We start from the raw sequence: 16,515 nt of genomic DNA, 5'->3' as shown, positions 1-16,515 counted from the left end.
AGGAGGGCTGCAGCCTTCCTGTGAGGACCGGGTGGGAAGGTGTTGGGGGAATGGGGGTCGCTCCGGGGCTGCAGATGGAAGCAGAGCAGTGAGTGACCCAGGCCCCGCCCTCTCACTGCCCGGCGGAGGCTTTTCTGCTCGGGGTTGGCTGTGGGGTGCACTCTTGTCTGTGCCGTTGCCCTCCCTGCGCCTCTGTCCAGGAGCCCAGGCGTCTCCTTGTCTCCTCCCCGTGGGGCTCCTGGGCCCCTCCAAACTCGCCCCCCGTGTCTCTCCCCAGGAGGCCGGAGATGCTGGGCTTGCTGTCGCTGTGGGACATGACCCGCATGCTGAACATGCTCATCGTGTTCCGCTTCCTGCGCATCATCCCCAGCATGAAGGTGCGTGCCGGCCCCACCCCCGCGCTCGCCCCGCCCTCCTGGTTCCCGCTGCTGCGTTGCTCCAGGGTGGGTGAGCTTGGGGCAGGAAGGGCCCGAGGACTATGCCCGTCACTCTGGGCTCCCTGACTGCACCCTCAGCTCTCTGCCGTGTTCTTGTGATGCTGGGGTAGGGTCATTAGAAGCAGGATAGCCCAGCCCTGCATTTCTGGGTGGGGAGAGCAAGGCGGGCAAGGGTGTGGAGGGCGCAGTGCTTTGGCCAGTCGCAGGAGCTCCTTGGGATTGGAGCCCTGGACACCAGCGCTCCCCTAGGTCTCTGAGGTTTCCAGAAAGGTCTTTGCCATGGCTCCCAGGGTGCTAGTAATGAGGGCAGCGGTGTCTTTGGCCAGAGAGCTCCTTTCCAGGATTCCTTAATGCGGGTGCAGGTGGCTCATGATCATCTCTGAGCACTGGTTTCTCTTAATGCACCGGTTGGGAGCAGTGGGCACTTTGAAAGTGCGGGCAGGCAGAGGTGGGGGTTCTGGGCCTCGCTGCTCCTGGCTCCATGTCCTAAGACCCCTCTTCTGAGTGTCCAGGTCCCTCCTCTGTCCCCGTTCATCCTTCCTCTGAGCTGTGCACCTGTCCCACCTGGCAGTATGTCCCACTTGAAGGCAGCTCAGGGATCCTGAGCCTTCCTAGGGGGCTGCTGTGCTGGGACCTTCATACATACACACACACGCACACGTATTCACACATAATTACAACCATACAGGTACACACAATCATACACATATAGAATACAGCCGTACATACATAATCTCACACACAACCACACGTGACCATGCACACGCATGCACACACAATCGCAGGCACACATGATCATACACAGTCACAATACACATCATACAATACACATCATGCACATGCACACGTACATTCATATATACACACACCCTCGCATCACTGTGTGCACAGATAATCGCATGCAGATATCCATGTGAACCTGTGCCTGTATAAGACGCATGATCGTGTGTGCACACATCCACAGTAAGGCCTCAGTGCCACCCACAGGTTCTTGGAAACTGTGACTTTAAGGGAAATGACGCACAGCAGGCCCTGGAATCACGCCGTTTTGCTTGAAGTTGCAGTTTCCCAGGGCCTCTCACGTGAGTATATGCATGCTCACGATGACACGCCCGTGTGCACACATCCATGCTGACTGGTCTCCACTGTGGCGTTTAGCTGTGTTGTGTAATTTGGATTCCTCAGGTGGGTTGATGTGGCTGATGTGAAAGCCTTTCTCCCGGTTACCCTGTGATGAGGAGGAGCGGCTCTTTGGAGCTGGGGCCTCCCTGCTGGTTCTCAGAGGCCCCTTCTCAGACTCAGTTCCTGCGGGTGGTCCTGCCACCTCTACCTCTGCATTGCTTTGGCACCTCCAGGCCACAGAGTAGCTGACCCACCCGCAGTGGGTTGGGAGGCAGAGAAGGGCTTCCCACAGGGACTTGAAGTCAGTGCTTGAATGAGGCTGGGCTGGAGGTGTTGGGATGCAGGAGTGGGTGAGTGAGTGCGTGCGGGTGGGCGATGCAAGCGTGTGTGAGTGCGTGTGGGTAGATGTGGGTGTTGGGGTGCGAGGGTGTGTATGGGTGGATGTGGGGGCCTGACAGGCTGTGTGGGTGTGTAGAGGCGTGTGGGGTGGCTGTGGGTCCAGGTGTGTGTGGGTTGGTGGTCATTGGCCTGCCCCATCTTGCCTTTCCGTCAGGGTCAGGGTGGTAGGCCGGGATGGTGTTCCCCCTGCGGGGCCAGGAGGAGTAAGGGCTGGCTCTCTTCCTGTCCTCAGCCGATGGCCGTGGTGGCCAGTACCGTCGTGGGCCTGGTGCAGAACATGCGTGCGTTTGGCGGGATCCTGGTGGTGAGTCCCAGGCTGCTGCTGGCGGTGGGATATGCACTGGAGTGGGAGGCTGGGAGGCTGGCGGAAGGCAGTGCCGGGCCAGCTCACTGCTCTGTCGGCAGGAAGTTTCTTGGGTTTGGACGGCAGCAGGTTCCCGAGGCCAGGGGAGTACAGGGTCGGGGTGAGAAGCCAGAGGCATCCCATTCTTCGCAGAGCAGGGTGCTCAGGGCGGTGTGGCTGGTGGCGCTGCGTGGGCATGCTTCCCGCCCATGCCACAGAGGGTTTTGGTAACTTTTGAGTCTCTCGTGTTTTCTGGGTTGTGGATCTCGTTGAGAAACTAATGACAGAAATTTAAGAGGCACAGGGCTTTGCCTCCAGGACCCCAAAGCCCACACAAGCCCTAGGATGAGGACTTGGTCGAGGTTCCTTTCTTAGAGGGGTTTCAGGGACTTGCAGCCACATTTGCTGAGCAAGAACTGTGGGACGCCCCGGCCCCTCCCCTTGGCCAGCCTTCCAGCTGAGGAGCCCGTCTGCTCTGCCTGGTGGCCGGGCTTGGGCAGGAGAGGGGCCCGTGACCAGGCAGGCCCCAGAGCTGCTTCGTGTGGAGTGACAGGAGGCGCCCTCTGCAGGAAGCCCGGCCGCACTTCAGGCAGTTTTGTCATTTTATTCTGACCACGTTGACATAGAGACCACTGGTGTGAGAAGGTGTCTCTGGGGCCACGGGGTGCTCTGAGCTGGACCCCAGCTGTGCCTCGTGCCTCTGGAAATAGACGCCGGGAAGAGAATCTTGCCTCAGGTGCTGTCTGCCCAGCCCCCTAACTTGCATAGCAGAGGAAACTGAGGCCCAGAAAGGGGACCAGGTTAGCTCAGGCGTGTACCCCTCCGCTCTCTACTGATGCATGTTAGGGATAGGCCTGGGGTGGGCCGGCAGCCTGTCCCCTAACTGTGGCTGCCAGGGTACCTGTATTCCCGTAGGAGCTCCGTGACCACCCCTGCCTGAGCCCCACTGTGTCTGTGGACCTGGCAGCCCTGGGGGAGGCCAGCTGCATGTGTTTTGAAGTAGCAGCCAGGCTGGAATCCCAGCTCTGGGCAGAGGGTCCTGGCCTCACAGGCGTCAGCCTGGCTTTGTGGTTCTGTCTGAGGGCGGGGAGGGGTGGGGGCAGGTGCGCCCATGGGTGGGGCTGACCAGTCCCTGGCTCCTGGCCCCCAGGTGGTCTACTACGAATTTGCCGTTGTTGGGATCAGCTTGTTTCGAGGTGTCGTTGTGGCTCCCCCTGGAAACAGCAGGTGAGGTGGGGTCTGTGGTGCCATGGGGAGTGTCTCAGGGGTGCCAGCGTGGGTGGGAGGCCTTGGCGGTGGCCTTGGTGGGCTCAGCGTCTTAGGAGGGGAGGCTGTTCTCCCAGTTCCTTCATCTCCTCCCTCCACCCTCTTTTCCTGATCTCCGATTTCCACCTCTGCTCCGTGCCTCTGCTAGGAGCCCTTGCCTGGAGTCTGCTAAACACATTTCTCATGGCCTGCTCAGAGCAGCACTCTCCCTGCCCCCTGACCCTCTGTACCCCAGTTTGGACCTTCAGGCCAGGCTGAGCACACCGGCAGAGGAGGGGCTGTAAGGTGTCAGGCCTCAGAATCTGGAGCCCCCGCCCCTGACCCAGGTGTGTTGTGACCCCCAGCCTGGCCTCTGCCAATGGCTCGGCGCCCTGTGGGAGCTTCGAGCAGCTGGAGTACTGGGCCAACAACTTCGATGACTTTGCGGTGAGCCCTGTGCCCTGCCCTAGCGCCCTGCTCCCTGGGCTCCTCCCCTCCCCACCTCCTGGGCCCTCCTGGACTGCTGGTCTCTGCCCCTGCAGGCTGCCCTGGTCACTCTGTGGAACTTGATGGTGGTGAACAACTGGCAAGTGCTCCTGGATGCCTATCGGCGCTACTCGGGCCCGTGAGTCCCCGTCTGGGCGGCGGTGATTCTCCGTGCAGCCTGGGGGTTCCCTTGCATCCGGGCACGCTGCACTAGATGCCTGGAGCGTGGCTGCGACAGGGACTCGGGCCTTGACAGGGAAGTCAGCCAGAGTGGCATCCTGGCTGGCCTTGCCCCTGCCCCCTGCATAGCCACATCGTGACTCTCAGGATGGTGGCCAGTGACTCTGGGTTTACACCTCGTGGAGGCTATTGGTGTGTTTGGGGCTTCTGAGGAAGTCCACGGGGGTGGGGGAGCCCTGGGAAGGCTGAATGAACGAGATAGTTCAGCTCTGAGCTTGAGCTCAGACTGTCCCCAGCGATGGTCCTGGGTTTTAATCCCAGCACTGCCTCCTGCTGGCTGAGCTACCTCGGCAGCTTGTTGCACATTTCTAGGCCTCGGCTGGGTTGTTTTGAGGTGGAAATAGTAGCGCGCTCTGTATCATGGTGTGCGTGGACCGGATGCCTAGGAGCCATCCTGACCACACAGCAGCCGTGTCTGTATCGAGTGCTCTTGCTTTGCTCATCATGGTTCACGGGGTGGGCCTCTGTCCTCCGCAGGTGGTCCAAGATCTATTTTGTATTGTGGTGGCTGGTGTCGTCTGTCATCTGGGTCAACCTGTTTCTGGCCCTGATTCTGGAGGTATCAGAGATCCCCACCCAGGCTGTTCTCCGTGGTCATTTGTTTCTAATTCACTCTCGATGGGCCTGAGGCCACTGGCCAGGCCTGCCTGGAACTTTGATGGGAGAGTTGTGCTGGGTTAGGCGGGTCCTGAGTGAGGCTGAGCCCTTCCTGTGGGGCTCAGTGCTGCCTCCCCTGGCTGCTGGGGCCTTGGGGGACGCTCCTGACATCTGGGCTGTGGGAATTCTCAGGCCGCCAGGTCGGGCTGAAGGAGGGACTTGGACGTCGGCTCCAGGAGGAGCCAGCAGCCTCCTGAGGCCTGTGCCTGGGTGTCCAGGGTGAACGGCTCAGCCCCCTCAGTGGGTGCCCTGTGGCTGACCCTGGAGGGGCTGGGGATGGGGCAAGGCTGCTTTCACTCGGGGCCCACACTCACTGGCCACTCCCTCCTGCTTGCCAGAACTTCCTTCACAAGTGGGACCCCCAGAGCCACCTGCAGCCACTTGCTGGGACCGCGGAGGCCACCTACCAGATGACTGTGGAGCTCCCATTCAGGTGTGTGAGTGGGGAAGGCCTTCTGTGTGGCCCCCTGGGGTGTGAAGCCAAGATCTGGGGGGTGGAGGGGCGAAGGTGGCCAGCAGGCCCTGATGGCCCTCCTCCCTCTCAGCCCGGTTATCTGGCTTTGGTCCTGTGCTGCATGGGAGAAGCTCAGAGCTGGAATCGGGAGGCTTCCTCTTCCTGCCACTGGGGTCATATCCTTTGTCTTGTCCTGCTTGGGCATATTTAAGGCACCATCCTTCAGGGTCCGTTGGATTCTGTTGGATGTAAACAGGGGACCTGAGGAAACCACACCCATCTCTTCTCCTGGCAGCTTTGAGATGGTTCCTCTACTAGTCCGGAAAGGTGACCACCCAGAAGCAGCCTGCTGTGGGGCTGTGCCTTCTACGAGGGGCTGCTGAGTCGCTGCAGCCAAGCCCTGCGGTCCTGCCAGCCAGTGGGAAGATGTGCCCCCTGGGCTTTTGAGAATACTGTGTAGATATTTCTAGGGCCCGCATCCATCCTGAGGCTCATCTGAGTCCCCGTGTCTCTGTGTCCCTGTGACACTCACTTTGCATGTGTTGCTAAGCTCTGCTCCCCTGTTCTTGTGAGCAGACCGGGGTGTCCCTCCTTTAGAGGCCCCTGTGTGCATCTTTCCTCAATTCCACAGGGATATTCTGGAGGAGCCCAGGGAGGATGAGCTCATGGAGAGGCTGAACCAGCACCCGCACCTGCAGCTGTGCAGGTGACATCCGGGCTGCCGTCCCAGCCAGGGCGGCAGGAGAGAGAGGCTGGCCTACACAGGTGCCCATCATGGAAGAGGCGGCCATGCTATGGCCAGCCGAGCAGGAAGAGACCTTTCCTCTGATAGACCACTAAGCTGGAGACAGGAATCAAGTCCTTCGCGTGCGGCCCAACAGCCATCCACAGAACAGCTGCTGGTGCTTCCGGGAGGCGCCACGCGCTCCGCTTTCTTTTATAGCTGCTTCAGTGAGAATTCCCTCGCCCACTCCACAGGGACCTTACAGACAAAAAAGCGAGAAGCAGCGGCCTCCCCTGTCCCCTGCAGCTTCGGGTGCCTTTGCTGCTGGTGGCCGTTAGGGACCACAGGCCTGACCAGGGCCCGCACAGGTTAACCGGCAGACTTCCGGGGCATTCTGGTGGGGATGCTGGTGGTTTGACATGGAGAGAACCTTGACCGTGTTTTATTATTTCGTGGCTTGCATGAGTGTGACTGCGTGTGTTTCTTTAGGGGTCTGATTGCCAGTTATTTCCATCAGTAAGTCTTGCGAAGAATGGGATTGTCATTCTTAACTTCAGCACAATTCTAGTCCTGCTTCTCCGGAGTGGGGTTGTTGAGTAAAGCTGCTTGGGTTGTGCACTGCACAAGGGCACATGGCTGTGAGGCGTATCCTGGGGGTGGGGGGCGCCGTCTACCTGCCATGAGGGGCACCTTTTCTGTTTTGCTCAAGGGCATGTATAAGCCAATGGTGACCTTGTTTCCTGTGTCCTCAGGTGTGTGGCAGGGGGCCTGGAGTGGGGAGGTGGGGCAAGTGAGCAGTGTGTGGAAAGCCTTGTTGCCACTTGAAGCTCTCCAGGTCCAGACTGACCAATGGTTTTCTCACCTCAGGGGCCAACCCACGCCCCCTTTCTGCTGAGGTTTGGGTGCCATCTAGTGGTGGGATGGGATTTGGTTGACTATTTTTAAGGCAAGATGGACCCAGCAACTTCCAGAAACAACTCAGGGGACACCACTCCCTGTCACACTGCACACGGAGCCTGGTGCCCGGTCCGTGCCCGAGCTCAGCAGGACCAGGAAGGGATGGGCCCTGCCAGGGTTGCCTGTGCACTGCGTTTTCCCCTGGGAGGCACAAGTTCTTTCATCTGCTTTTCCTTTAGAGGTGCTGAGCCCACGCCGTAGCCCCTGTGGGGTGGCTGGGGAGGGGGTGACGTGAACAACAGCGTGGTTGGTATTGAGACTGGGGAGAGGAGCAAGTCCGAGGAGAAGGTCATGAGTTCCTTTTTACTCATGTCGAATAATAACAATAATGATATGGAAACCACCACAAACTTGGGGAAAAGTTGCAAGTCAAGAGAAGCTTCCTTCTGAATCACTCGAGTGGTTGCCGTTCTGGCCCTGCACCCTCTGTGCTTTGGGACGGTGTCCAACCCGCATTCGCGTCAGGAGTGAGTTGCACGTGGCTTTGTGGTCATGGTGACTTAATCCGCCTGGACGGTGGCTCTGTCTCCCTGGGCTTGTACGACCTTGGCACTTCTGGAGATAAGCCCGTGGCTCCCAGGTTGTTCATGTGAGGTTTCCTTGTGGTAGGTTCTGGGTCTGCGTTTCGTCTAGGAGTGTCACAGGAGGGACGCTGCCTCCTGGCAGGGGCTGCCCGAATGCAGTTAGCCTCCTGCTGGTGTTCTCTCTTGTTGCCTGGTGAAGGTGGCCCCGGTCAGCTTCTCCACTGCCCAGTAACGACCCTTTGTAATGAATGAGTGGGGAGGTAGTGTGAAGCGATGCCAATATCCCATCCCCGTCAAACTGCCTTTACTTTTTCCTTTCTTCCTTGCTCCCACCTGTGTGGACCTGGCCCCTGCTTGTATTCAGGGCTGTGGTCTGTTACGATGTTTACTCTCCGGCTCATCGGAGAGTTTGACCCGTGAGAGCTCCTTCCTCTGCCTTTTGTGTTTCTTTGTTATGTACCTACAGTTCTTTAGCTGTTTCTTCACTTTCTGGTGCAAAAAGATGTTCCAGCCTTGTCTTATACCTGGCTGCCCCTTTCCCTTTCATTGACTGGAGCGAGCCCCGGCTCTGAGGAGCCCTGTTCCTTTGAATGGAGAGCAGCATCCAGGAATCAGGCTGTGGGTGCGAGGGGTGCTCCTGGCTGTTGCGGATTGCTGCGCACGGGAGCTCTTAGTGGACAGAGCTAGAGGATATGTGCATGTACTTCCATTTCTCTCATCTATTAACAGCTGAGAATGACACCAGTACCTCTGATTTCAGCCCAGCACCACAGGTTATGTTCCAGCTTTCTCTCTTTCCATAGTTCTAAGGCCCTTTCTGGAAATGGTTCTTATTCTCCTTATTCAATCTATTATTGGGTCAGTTTCCCTGCATGTCACCAGCGTCCCATCACTGCCACCCACTCCCCACAGACAGGCCCTGCTCATCTGACTGGGGCTTTGACTCCCACACTGTGTGCCCCTCTTGTGTGGACGCCCTCCTGCCAAAACCTCCGACAAACAGCTTTCCAAATGGAAGTTGTCACTGTCAGGGCCTTTACAATCAGGAACAGCAAAATCTACATGCTGCTGAGGGTCCTGGCTCATTAAGATGCAATAAATATGCAAGTACATAGCAATAGCAGTAGAAGAAATGTAATGCTTTCTTCTCAAATATGTCTACATACAAAAGCCAAAATTATTAAGAATAGTAAGAATTCAGCACAGTTGTTTTCTGTGAGATTTAAAAAGTTTTTACTTTATTACCTTTTCATGTATTTATTTTAGGGTCTTGCTCTGTTACCCGGGCTGGAGTGCAGTGGTGTGATCATGGCTCACTGCAGCCTCCAACTCGTGGGCTCAAGCAGTCCTCCTACCTCGGCCTCCTGAGTAGCTGTAACTACAGGCACATGCCACCAGGTCTGGCTAATTTTTTCATTTCTTGTAGAGATGGGGTATTTCTGTGTTGCCCGGGCTATTCTTGAATTCCTAGGCTCAAGTGATCCTCCCACCTTGGCCTCCCAAAGTGCTTAGATTACAGGTGTGAGTCCCCGCACCTGGCCTGCCATGAGATTATATACTGGAATCAATTGCTTTTCTAGATACTAGCAGTACGCTTGTAAATTATATTCAAGAATTCAGTTATATTCATTTTTTAAAGGATATTTAAGATTAAAAATTCTTAAGGTTTCTAAAAATAAATGGAAGGAAGATATTCAAGGCGTACATACAGAAAACTATAAAACTTCATTAAAGCCCATGACTGTTGATACAAGTAAATAGAGACTATGGTAGTTTTCTGTTGCTGTGTAACAAGTCCCCACATACTTGGTAGCTTATCACAACCTCATTTCTTAGCTCCAAGCTGCAGGTCAGACATCCAGGCACGACTTGGTAGGTTCTCCGCTCAGGGTGTCACACAGCAGAAATTGAGGTGTCAGTGGGCTGGGTTCCTTCTGGGAGCTCCGGGGGAGTTTGCTCCCATACTCACTTGGGTTGTTGGCCAAATGCAGTTGCTTGCAGGTATAGGGCTGATGTCCCTGTTTCCTGCTGGCTGTCAGCCGGGGGCTGCTCTTAGGGACTAGAGGCCACCCACATTCCTTGCCATAGGGTCCCCTCCATCTTCAAAGTCAGCAACAAAGAAGCCGCCTCACATTGACTCCCACTTGCCCTTTGAATCTCTTTAAGAAAAGCCTGTGCCATTTACAGTTTCACCTGATTAGGCCAGACCCACCAGGACAGCTGTCCATCCTTAAAGTCCTGTGTGCCACCTAACACAGCCCAAGCCCGGGAGTGACGTGTTCACGGGAGGAGACTTTGTAGGGGTAAGGATCACTGGGGTCACCTGTGTGCCACCTAATAGGCAAGCCACACACTGGGAGAAGATTTTGGTAACTGATACGGCTAAGAACTTATATCCAGACCACATAAAAACTACCTACAAATTAGGAAGAAACAGACAAAGCAATAGAAAGTTGGGCTTTTACCAGAAAAGCAAACACCAGGTTCCATAGCTATGTCAAAAGGTGCTCCATCTTACTAGTTATTAGACATATGCAACATGAAACTGAAACACGACATTTCACTCACTCCATGGTCAAAGTGGAAGAGGTTGGACCATCTAAATTGTTGGTACTTACATGTTTACCCTTGGAGACAAACGAAGCTGAAACAACCTCTTTGGAAAATTGTTTGGTGTCATTTGTTGCAATTGAATAGGACATATCTTAGTAATTCTCTGCTAGATACACTGACAAGAGAAACTGCTGCGCATGTGCACTGGAAGACAGTTGGCAGAGTGATCCTGTATCAGTACTAGCAACACACCTGCCAGCCGAAACGTCCTCGGCAGAATGACAGGTACACTGCAGCTTGGTGACAGTGGAATATTACACGGCCATGAACATGAATGAACTCCAGCTGCAAACAGCTACCTGGAAACATCTTAGAAACATATTGTGGGGTTAACAAGTTCTGAAAGTCTCCACGTGGCACAGTATTATTCATGTAATCTTCAAAAACAAGGTTTAAACAACGTACCATGCAGGCATGCATACGTCAGTGATGAGATTACTTCAACACAAGACAGAAGCCTATGGTCCAGGGAGTGGCCACCTCTTGGGGAAATGGGGATGGGATGGGAAGGAACTGACTGCCATGAGCAAGTTCCGGGGGACGTTCTTGTCCTGGTGGGGCTGGGCAGGGCTCATGGTCATGGTATTAACCTTTGGAACATACACATGTACGTGTGTCGTTTTGCATGTGCCAGATATTAAAAGGAGAATGAGAGGAGAGGCATTGAAGACAGGGAGGGTGGGCGGCTCCCCCAGGGAATCTCGCTGCAAAGGGGATATTGTGGTGGTTTTCACGTGGGAGGATCTTGTGTGGACTGATGGGGGAGACCTGGGGTGCAGCCAGAAAAGGGACAAAGCAGGAATGAGAAGGCCGGGCAGGGGTCAGCTACGGGGACGTTGCTGGGCAGTGGCAGGACATGCAGTGCCAGGGGCACAGTGGGGCAGACGCAGGGTGGGGCTGGGTTGGGCTGGCAGGGCCTCTGCCCCCAGGGCTCAAGCACAGGGCTGACCAGAGCTGTTGTTCTGCTGGCCCCACAGGCCTGGTGTCTCCAGTGGGAGCCCTCAGTGGCCATCAGGGTCCTCTTCCAGTTTCCCTCCCACGTGCTGTCCCCAGTGCAGGTGGCTGGATGGGGTCCGAGATCCATGCCCAGTCTGTCGCTGGGGCCTGGGATCAGGGTCTTAGCAAGCAGGCTGGGGCCTTTCATGTGGTCTCTGTCCCGCTCGGCACAGCAGGGGGAATCTTCCCTACCGCCAGAATGGCTTGGCTTGGGTTTCCTGCCTGAGATAATTAGTGGTTCTTAGGAAAAGGTTAGAACAGTTCTTGCTTAAAAACCACCGAATGGGACTGGGCACACCGCACCGCTCCTAAAAATCAAAGAGGAGGCGTGGAGCCCAGACAACACTCCTCACATCAAAGCGGCCAGCAGACGGCCCAGGGCAGCGGGCACAGCCTCCTGTGCACCTCTCCCCAGCCCTCGAATCACGTGTCAGGGTGTGTGTGTGGGGCAGCTATTCTTCTGAGTAATTCAATCGGAGCCTTACAGGGTGGTGGGACCCACACCTGTGGGGGGGTCTGTATAGGCCTGGGTGCCTCCCTGGTTCCGACCACAGTTGGCTAATCCACACCTGGGCCTAGGCCCCAGCAGCACCTGTTGCCAGGTGAGCCTGCCTGCCTGCCTCCCAGGCCCTGCGGGTTGTGGCCTTTTTAAGCGCAGCTGACGGGCACACTGACTTGTGAGGTGGGTGGGGGCCCGATAACACAAGTCCATGGTGAACATTCTAGAGTGGTTCTTATTTCCGAAGCTGAGACCTACGCAGTGCTGGGCGTTTGCCAGCACGTCTCTGACTTGAGTATGCGTCAGAAGTCCCTGGGGAATGTTGACAACGCAGATTCCCAGCCTCTGCCCCCGTTTCTGATGGAGATGGCCAGGCTTGAGGATGTACATGTGTGAAAAGTTCCAGGTGCTGCTGCTGGCAGGGGCCACATGTGGAGGCCGGGTGGCCTAGGAGCTCCAGCTTCCCTCCCTCCTTGCCTTGTTTTCTTTCAGTAAATTGTAAGGAGCACCCGGAGCTGCTAGGGACCAGTTTGAAACCAGCAGTGCTTTGGGAGGAGCAGCTGCAGAACGGCCCCTTCTCTGGGTGGTTGGAATGAACCCAGCCTCTCTGGGTGGGGGAATCAGGGAAGAGCGCTGGCTGCTCAGTGCTGCGGTGCCCCTGGCCACACTGGTGGACGTGTGGCTTGGCCGGCAGGAGCCAGGCAGGACGTTGGCCCGTCTGCCTGGGCTCTGGAGTGTGTGCAGGGTGCACGGCTGGATGTGGAGAGCCTGACCGGACCCCACCACTCCCAGGGGCACAGACACCGGCAAGAGCCCCTGGGCATGAAGAGAGCAGAAATGGGGTCCCGGCCTCTGTGGGGTCTGGTAGCTCCCGGCTGATGCCTCCAATCCTACAGCTCCATGCTCCTGGGCTTTTGAGCCCCTCCACTCCCCCTGTGAGGCCCTGTGGTGTGGAGGAATCTGTAGTTATTCGTGCCATCGAATGCCAGAAAGAACAGAAGGTGGCTGACATCTGGTGCTGTGGCACGCAGTCAGTGTTTGTCTGGGGCTACTGTGAGCCAGGCACAGGGTGCTCACGTTCTCACCTGGACGTACCAGGGGGACGACAGAGAAAAGGCTGGGACCAGGAGGAGGAGGAAGAGGCTGGATATGAAGTGTGAAGACCTGCTGTTACTCCAAGCCAGCTTGGAGCTTCCTAAGGGCCTTTGGGAAAAGGGAAAAGGTTTCTACCTGAAGAGGCACGGGTCTTCATGTCGGTCAGCCCGGCCCTTCCTGGCGGAGACGAGCCTGGGTGGGCTAGGCCTGGAGGAGGCCACCACCCGGCGTTGGTGACCCCAGCACCATGTTGGGAGACATTGGGATGTGAGCCAGGACCCAGAGAAGCCTCGGTTTGGTCGTCTGCGTGTTTCGAAGGCTCATGGCGGGAGGCCCAGGGGGTGAAGGGGGTGAAGGCACTTTCTAGTCTTGGAGGCAGGGAACACATGACCATTGTGTTTTAGTTCCCTTGAAAGGAATCTCAGGAGAGTAATAATAGTGATAATTGGTTGGGAGTGACAGAAGTCATGTTGCTGGGGGCCTGCTGGCCTCTAGGTGCTTTCCGGAGCCCTTTACCTGCTGGCCGGAGGAAGGATGTGTTTAATCCTACAGAGTCACCCACTGACAGATGGGGAAACTGAGGCTCAAAGAAGATGGATAACCTGCCAAGACTGCACGGCCGGCGAATGGTGCTGCTGCTGCTGCTCCTCCCGGCCCCAGCCTTCTCTGCTTTTGACCACCTGATACCTCTGGGTGGAAATGTGAGCTCCGTGTGCCTGGCTTCTTCTAGCCCCGGATAAACACTCACTGAATCAGTGCTGCAGCATCAGATGCAACTCCCAGGACGGCCCTTTGCCCACCACGGCAGGGTGGCCATTCCCAGTGGCTCTGTGTGTCACTGTGGAAGGTAGCAGGTGACACTCGGCCTAGAGTCTGAGGCTTGGCCTGGGTCCTGCCTGCTACTGGCCGTGGTCTTGGACTTGAAATCGGCTTTCCCTGGCTCCTATCCTGTCTTTTGGAAAAGGAGGCGAGTGGGCTTGTTGGGAGAATGGCAGTGTGGAAACCGAGCCAGCGACCTGGGCTGTGAGCTTCAACCACCGGCTTCAACCCTCAGAGCCCCTTGCATGTGGGGTCATTGTCCCCGTTTCGCAGGTGAGGAGACTGAGGCACAAGGTGATTCAGGGGCCCATGCAGACAGGTGGCAAGGTGGAGCGTGAGCCCAGGGCCCCTCTGCCTGCAGCCCCAAGCCGTGGCCACGGACTTCCCATGGGGTGGCTCCTGGGTTTCCAGGCCTGGGCTCAGCCATAGCGACTGCGGTCTGGGTGGACCACCAGCCTCTCTACACTCAAGTCCTTAGCTCTCAGTGTTCAGGATGGCGATGGGCATATGGCCCCTCTCCTTTCCCATGTCCCGTGGTAATGACCTTGATAAGTGCAGAGTGGAGTGAAGAGTGAGGGAGGGAGAAGCAGTGTGGGGTGCAGCAGGCGGAGCTCCCAGTAGCAATGCTCTGGGCGAGGGACCCTCGAGGCCGTGGTTGCCGCCCGCTTGCAGGACCCATCCCCGGTGCAGCCGGGCCCTCCCATTGCCAGGTGAGGGGCACCAGGCATGTCGGAAAGGAGGGGGCTGTGGGTCAGCCGTGGAATTCATGGGAACTCTGTTGGGACGGGAGTCCTGGGATCTGGCCACTTCCTTCCTCTCTCCTGGCACCTCTTCCTTCCAGATTTGCCGATCGAGGCACTGGCAGGAGAGGTCTGCGGCGAGGGGCCTTCCTTTCCTGGGTCGATGGAGGTGGGCTCTGACGTCGGTTGATGCGGGTGGCCTCCAGCTGAATCGGGCTCCCTGGGTTCCTGTCAGCTCCTCTACTGGGCCCTTCATTGGCCCAGCACCTCAGGCACTGGGGACCCTGGTCCTCCTATGGGTCCTTAAGCCAGTCTTCAAATAGTTCATGCCAGGGTCCTCTGCCCCTCCCGCGTGGTCCCCACCTGGATCCCGGCAGCATCAGTTATTCTTGGGCCCGCTGGCTGGAGGCTAGAGGTGCCCTCCCCAGCCCACCCCCCCATGGCCGGGCTGCTGTGGCATCAGGCACCATCTCCATGTGGGGGCCACCAGGTGGCCCTGAGCCCTGTCACCAGGCTGGGCGTTGGCTGGTGGAGTGGCCACACCCTTTGCACTAACCCTACTTTCTGGGTCCCTCTGGGTGTTCTCTCATCTCCAGTGGGTGAAAGGTGAAGAGGCCTACAAGTTGGGAGCTGGTTTTTATTCGTTTCCTCTGTAAATTCTTATGTCCAGAGGCCTCCTGCCTTGGGATGTCACATCTCCAGTTTTCGGGTGGAAATGCCCATTTTAAATCCCGTTACAGGTGTGTTTGCAGAGCAGCAACACTGCATACATATGAACGCGTCCCGTGGATGGTGGGTCAGTGGGGCATTTGCTCCTTTTATTGTCCTTTTTAGTATTTTATTATTGTTTGAGACGGAGTTTCGCTCTTGTCACCCAGGCTGGAGTACAGTGGCGTGATCTTGGCTCACCGCAGCCTCTGCCTCCCGGGATCAAGCGATTCTCCTGCCTTAGCCTCATGAGTAGCTGGGATTTCAGGTGTGCACCACCACGCCTGACTTTTTTATTTTTGTATTTTTAGTAGAGATAGGGTTTCACTGTGTTGGCCAGGCCGGTCTTGAACTCTTGGCCTCAAAGGATCTGGCTGTCCCGGCCTCCCAAAGCGCCACGCCACTGCGCCCCGCCTCACATAATGTATTTAAATCAGTCCCAAATCCACGGAGATACAAGGAAAATGATTACATTGAGCAGCAGTTAACAGAATATCCTAGACCCCGAGGTGTGACGGAGCAAGGCCTGTGCAGCTGCAGCGCAGCGCTGAGCAGGGACGCGTGGAGATGCCGGCCGCGGTGGCCGCGTGATTTGAAGGTAGCTGTGCCTTCTGCTCGGGGTGGGGCAGAGGCCTCAGGAACACGACTGCGGTCTGTGGCGTGCTCATATTGGAGGGAGTGCCGGGAAGTTCCCAGGCCCGGAATGGGTGAGCCTTCTGTTGGTCCATACAGGGCTCCTGCCTGTCTTTTGTGAGTGTAATGTCGGGGGTAGCTTAGTTCTGATTTCAAGCTCAGCTGCACCTCAGCTCCGGTGTAGTTTAGTGGCTTAGCCGCGACAGGGAGTGCATGGGGTCGGCCCAGCCCCCTCCCCACGAGGCCTTTCCTGATCTCCCCCATCAGAGCAACGCCCTCTCAGTTTCTACCACCTGTTCTGTCTGTCCCAGCATCAACCTCGCCCTCCTGTCTCACAGCTGGCTGTGGGCCTGTGAGTGCTCCTGGAAAGCCCTGGTCACAATAAATGAGCTGATAGCATGGCACCCGATCCACCCAAAGCTGACACTCACCAGTACATATGGAAAGTGGGGTGGTGGGGGAGCTTTCCGGCATTGTTCCAGTGGTTTCCAAACGTTAGTGTCCGTCGGGATTCCTGGAGGGCTCATGGAAGAGGCCGCTGGGCCCTGCACCAGGGTTCCGATTTTGAGGCCTGGGAAGGACCTGGGAATTCCGCTCCTGACCAGCTCCCTGGTGATGCTGATGGTGCGGGCTGGGGGTCATACGCTGAGAACCACCTCTCAGCATTAGCATCACTGTAGTGGGCTGAACAGGGATCCCCCAAAGTATGACCAGGTCCTAACCGTTGGTACCTCGAATGAGACCTTATTTGGGTTAACAGGGTCTTTGCAGATGTAATTAGATTAAATGCCTTGAGGGGAGGCCATGCAGGATTTGGGGTGGCC

At 56.8% G+C, this 16,515-nt stretch overlaps 1 protein-coding gene across 13 annotated transcripts in view; it reads left to right on the top strand.

Moving 5' to 3' along the window:
* Positions 1-16,515, top strand: part of LOC105469720 (two pore segment channel 2) — a 202,702-nt gene that overhangs the window by 30,845 nt on the left and 155,342 nt on the right. For 2 of the 13 annotated variants that reach the window (XM_011721164.3, XM_011721165.3), the window contains exons 18-25: positions 278-377; positions 2,191-2,262; positions 3,452-3,528; positions 3,912-3,993; positions 4,089-4,171; positions 4,750-4,831; positions 5,268-5,362; positions 6,015-6,569. In XM_011721164.3, the coding sequence (XP_011719466.2) occupies positions 278-377; positions 2,191-2,262; positions 3,452-3,528; positions 3,912-3,993; positions 4,089-4,171; positions 4,750-4,831; positions 5,268-5,362; positions 6,015-6,093 (670 nt within the window). In that variant the 3' untranslated portion in view covers positions 6,094-6,569. The other 11 variants (XR_011610440.1, XR_011610436.1, XR_980036.2 and 8 more) reach the window with 8 other exon arrangements.

The sequence above is a fragment of the Macaca nemestrina genome, chromosome 12 (assembly GCF_043159975.1).
Source record: "Macaca nemestrina isolate mMacNem1 chromosome 12, mMacNem.hap1, whole genome shotgun sequence".
NCBI classification, from domain to species: domain Eukaryota; kingdom Metazoa; phylum Chordata; class Mammalia; order Primates; family Cercopithecidae; genus Macaca; species Macaca nemestrina.
Note: the sequence above shows the minus strand (reverse complement) of the source record. Positions and strands in the feature narration are given on the sequence as shown.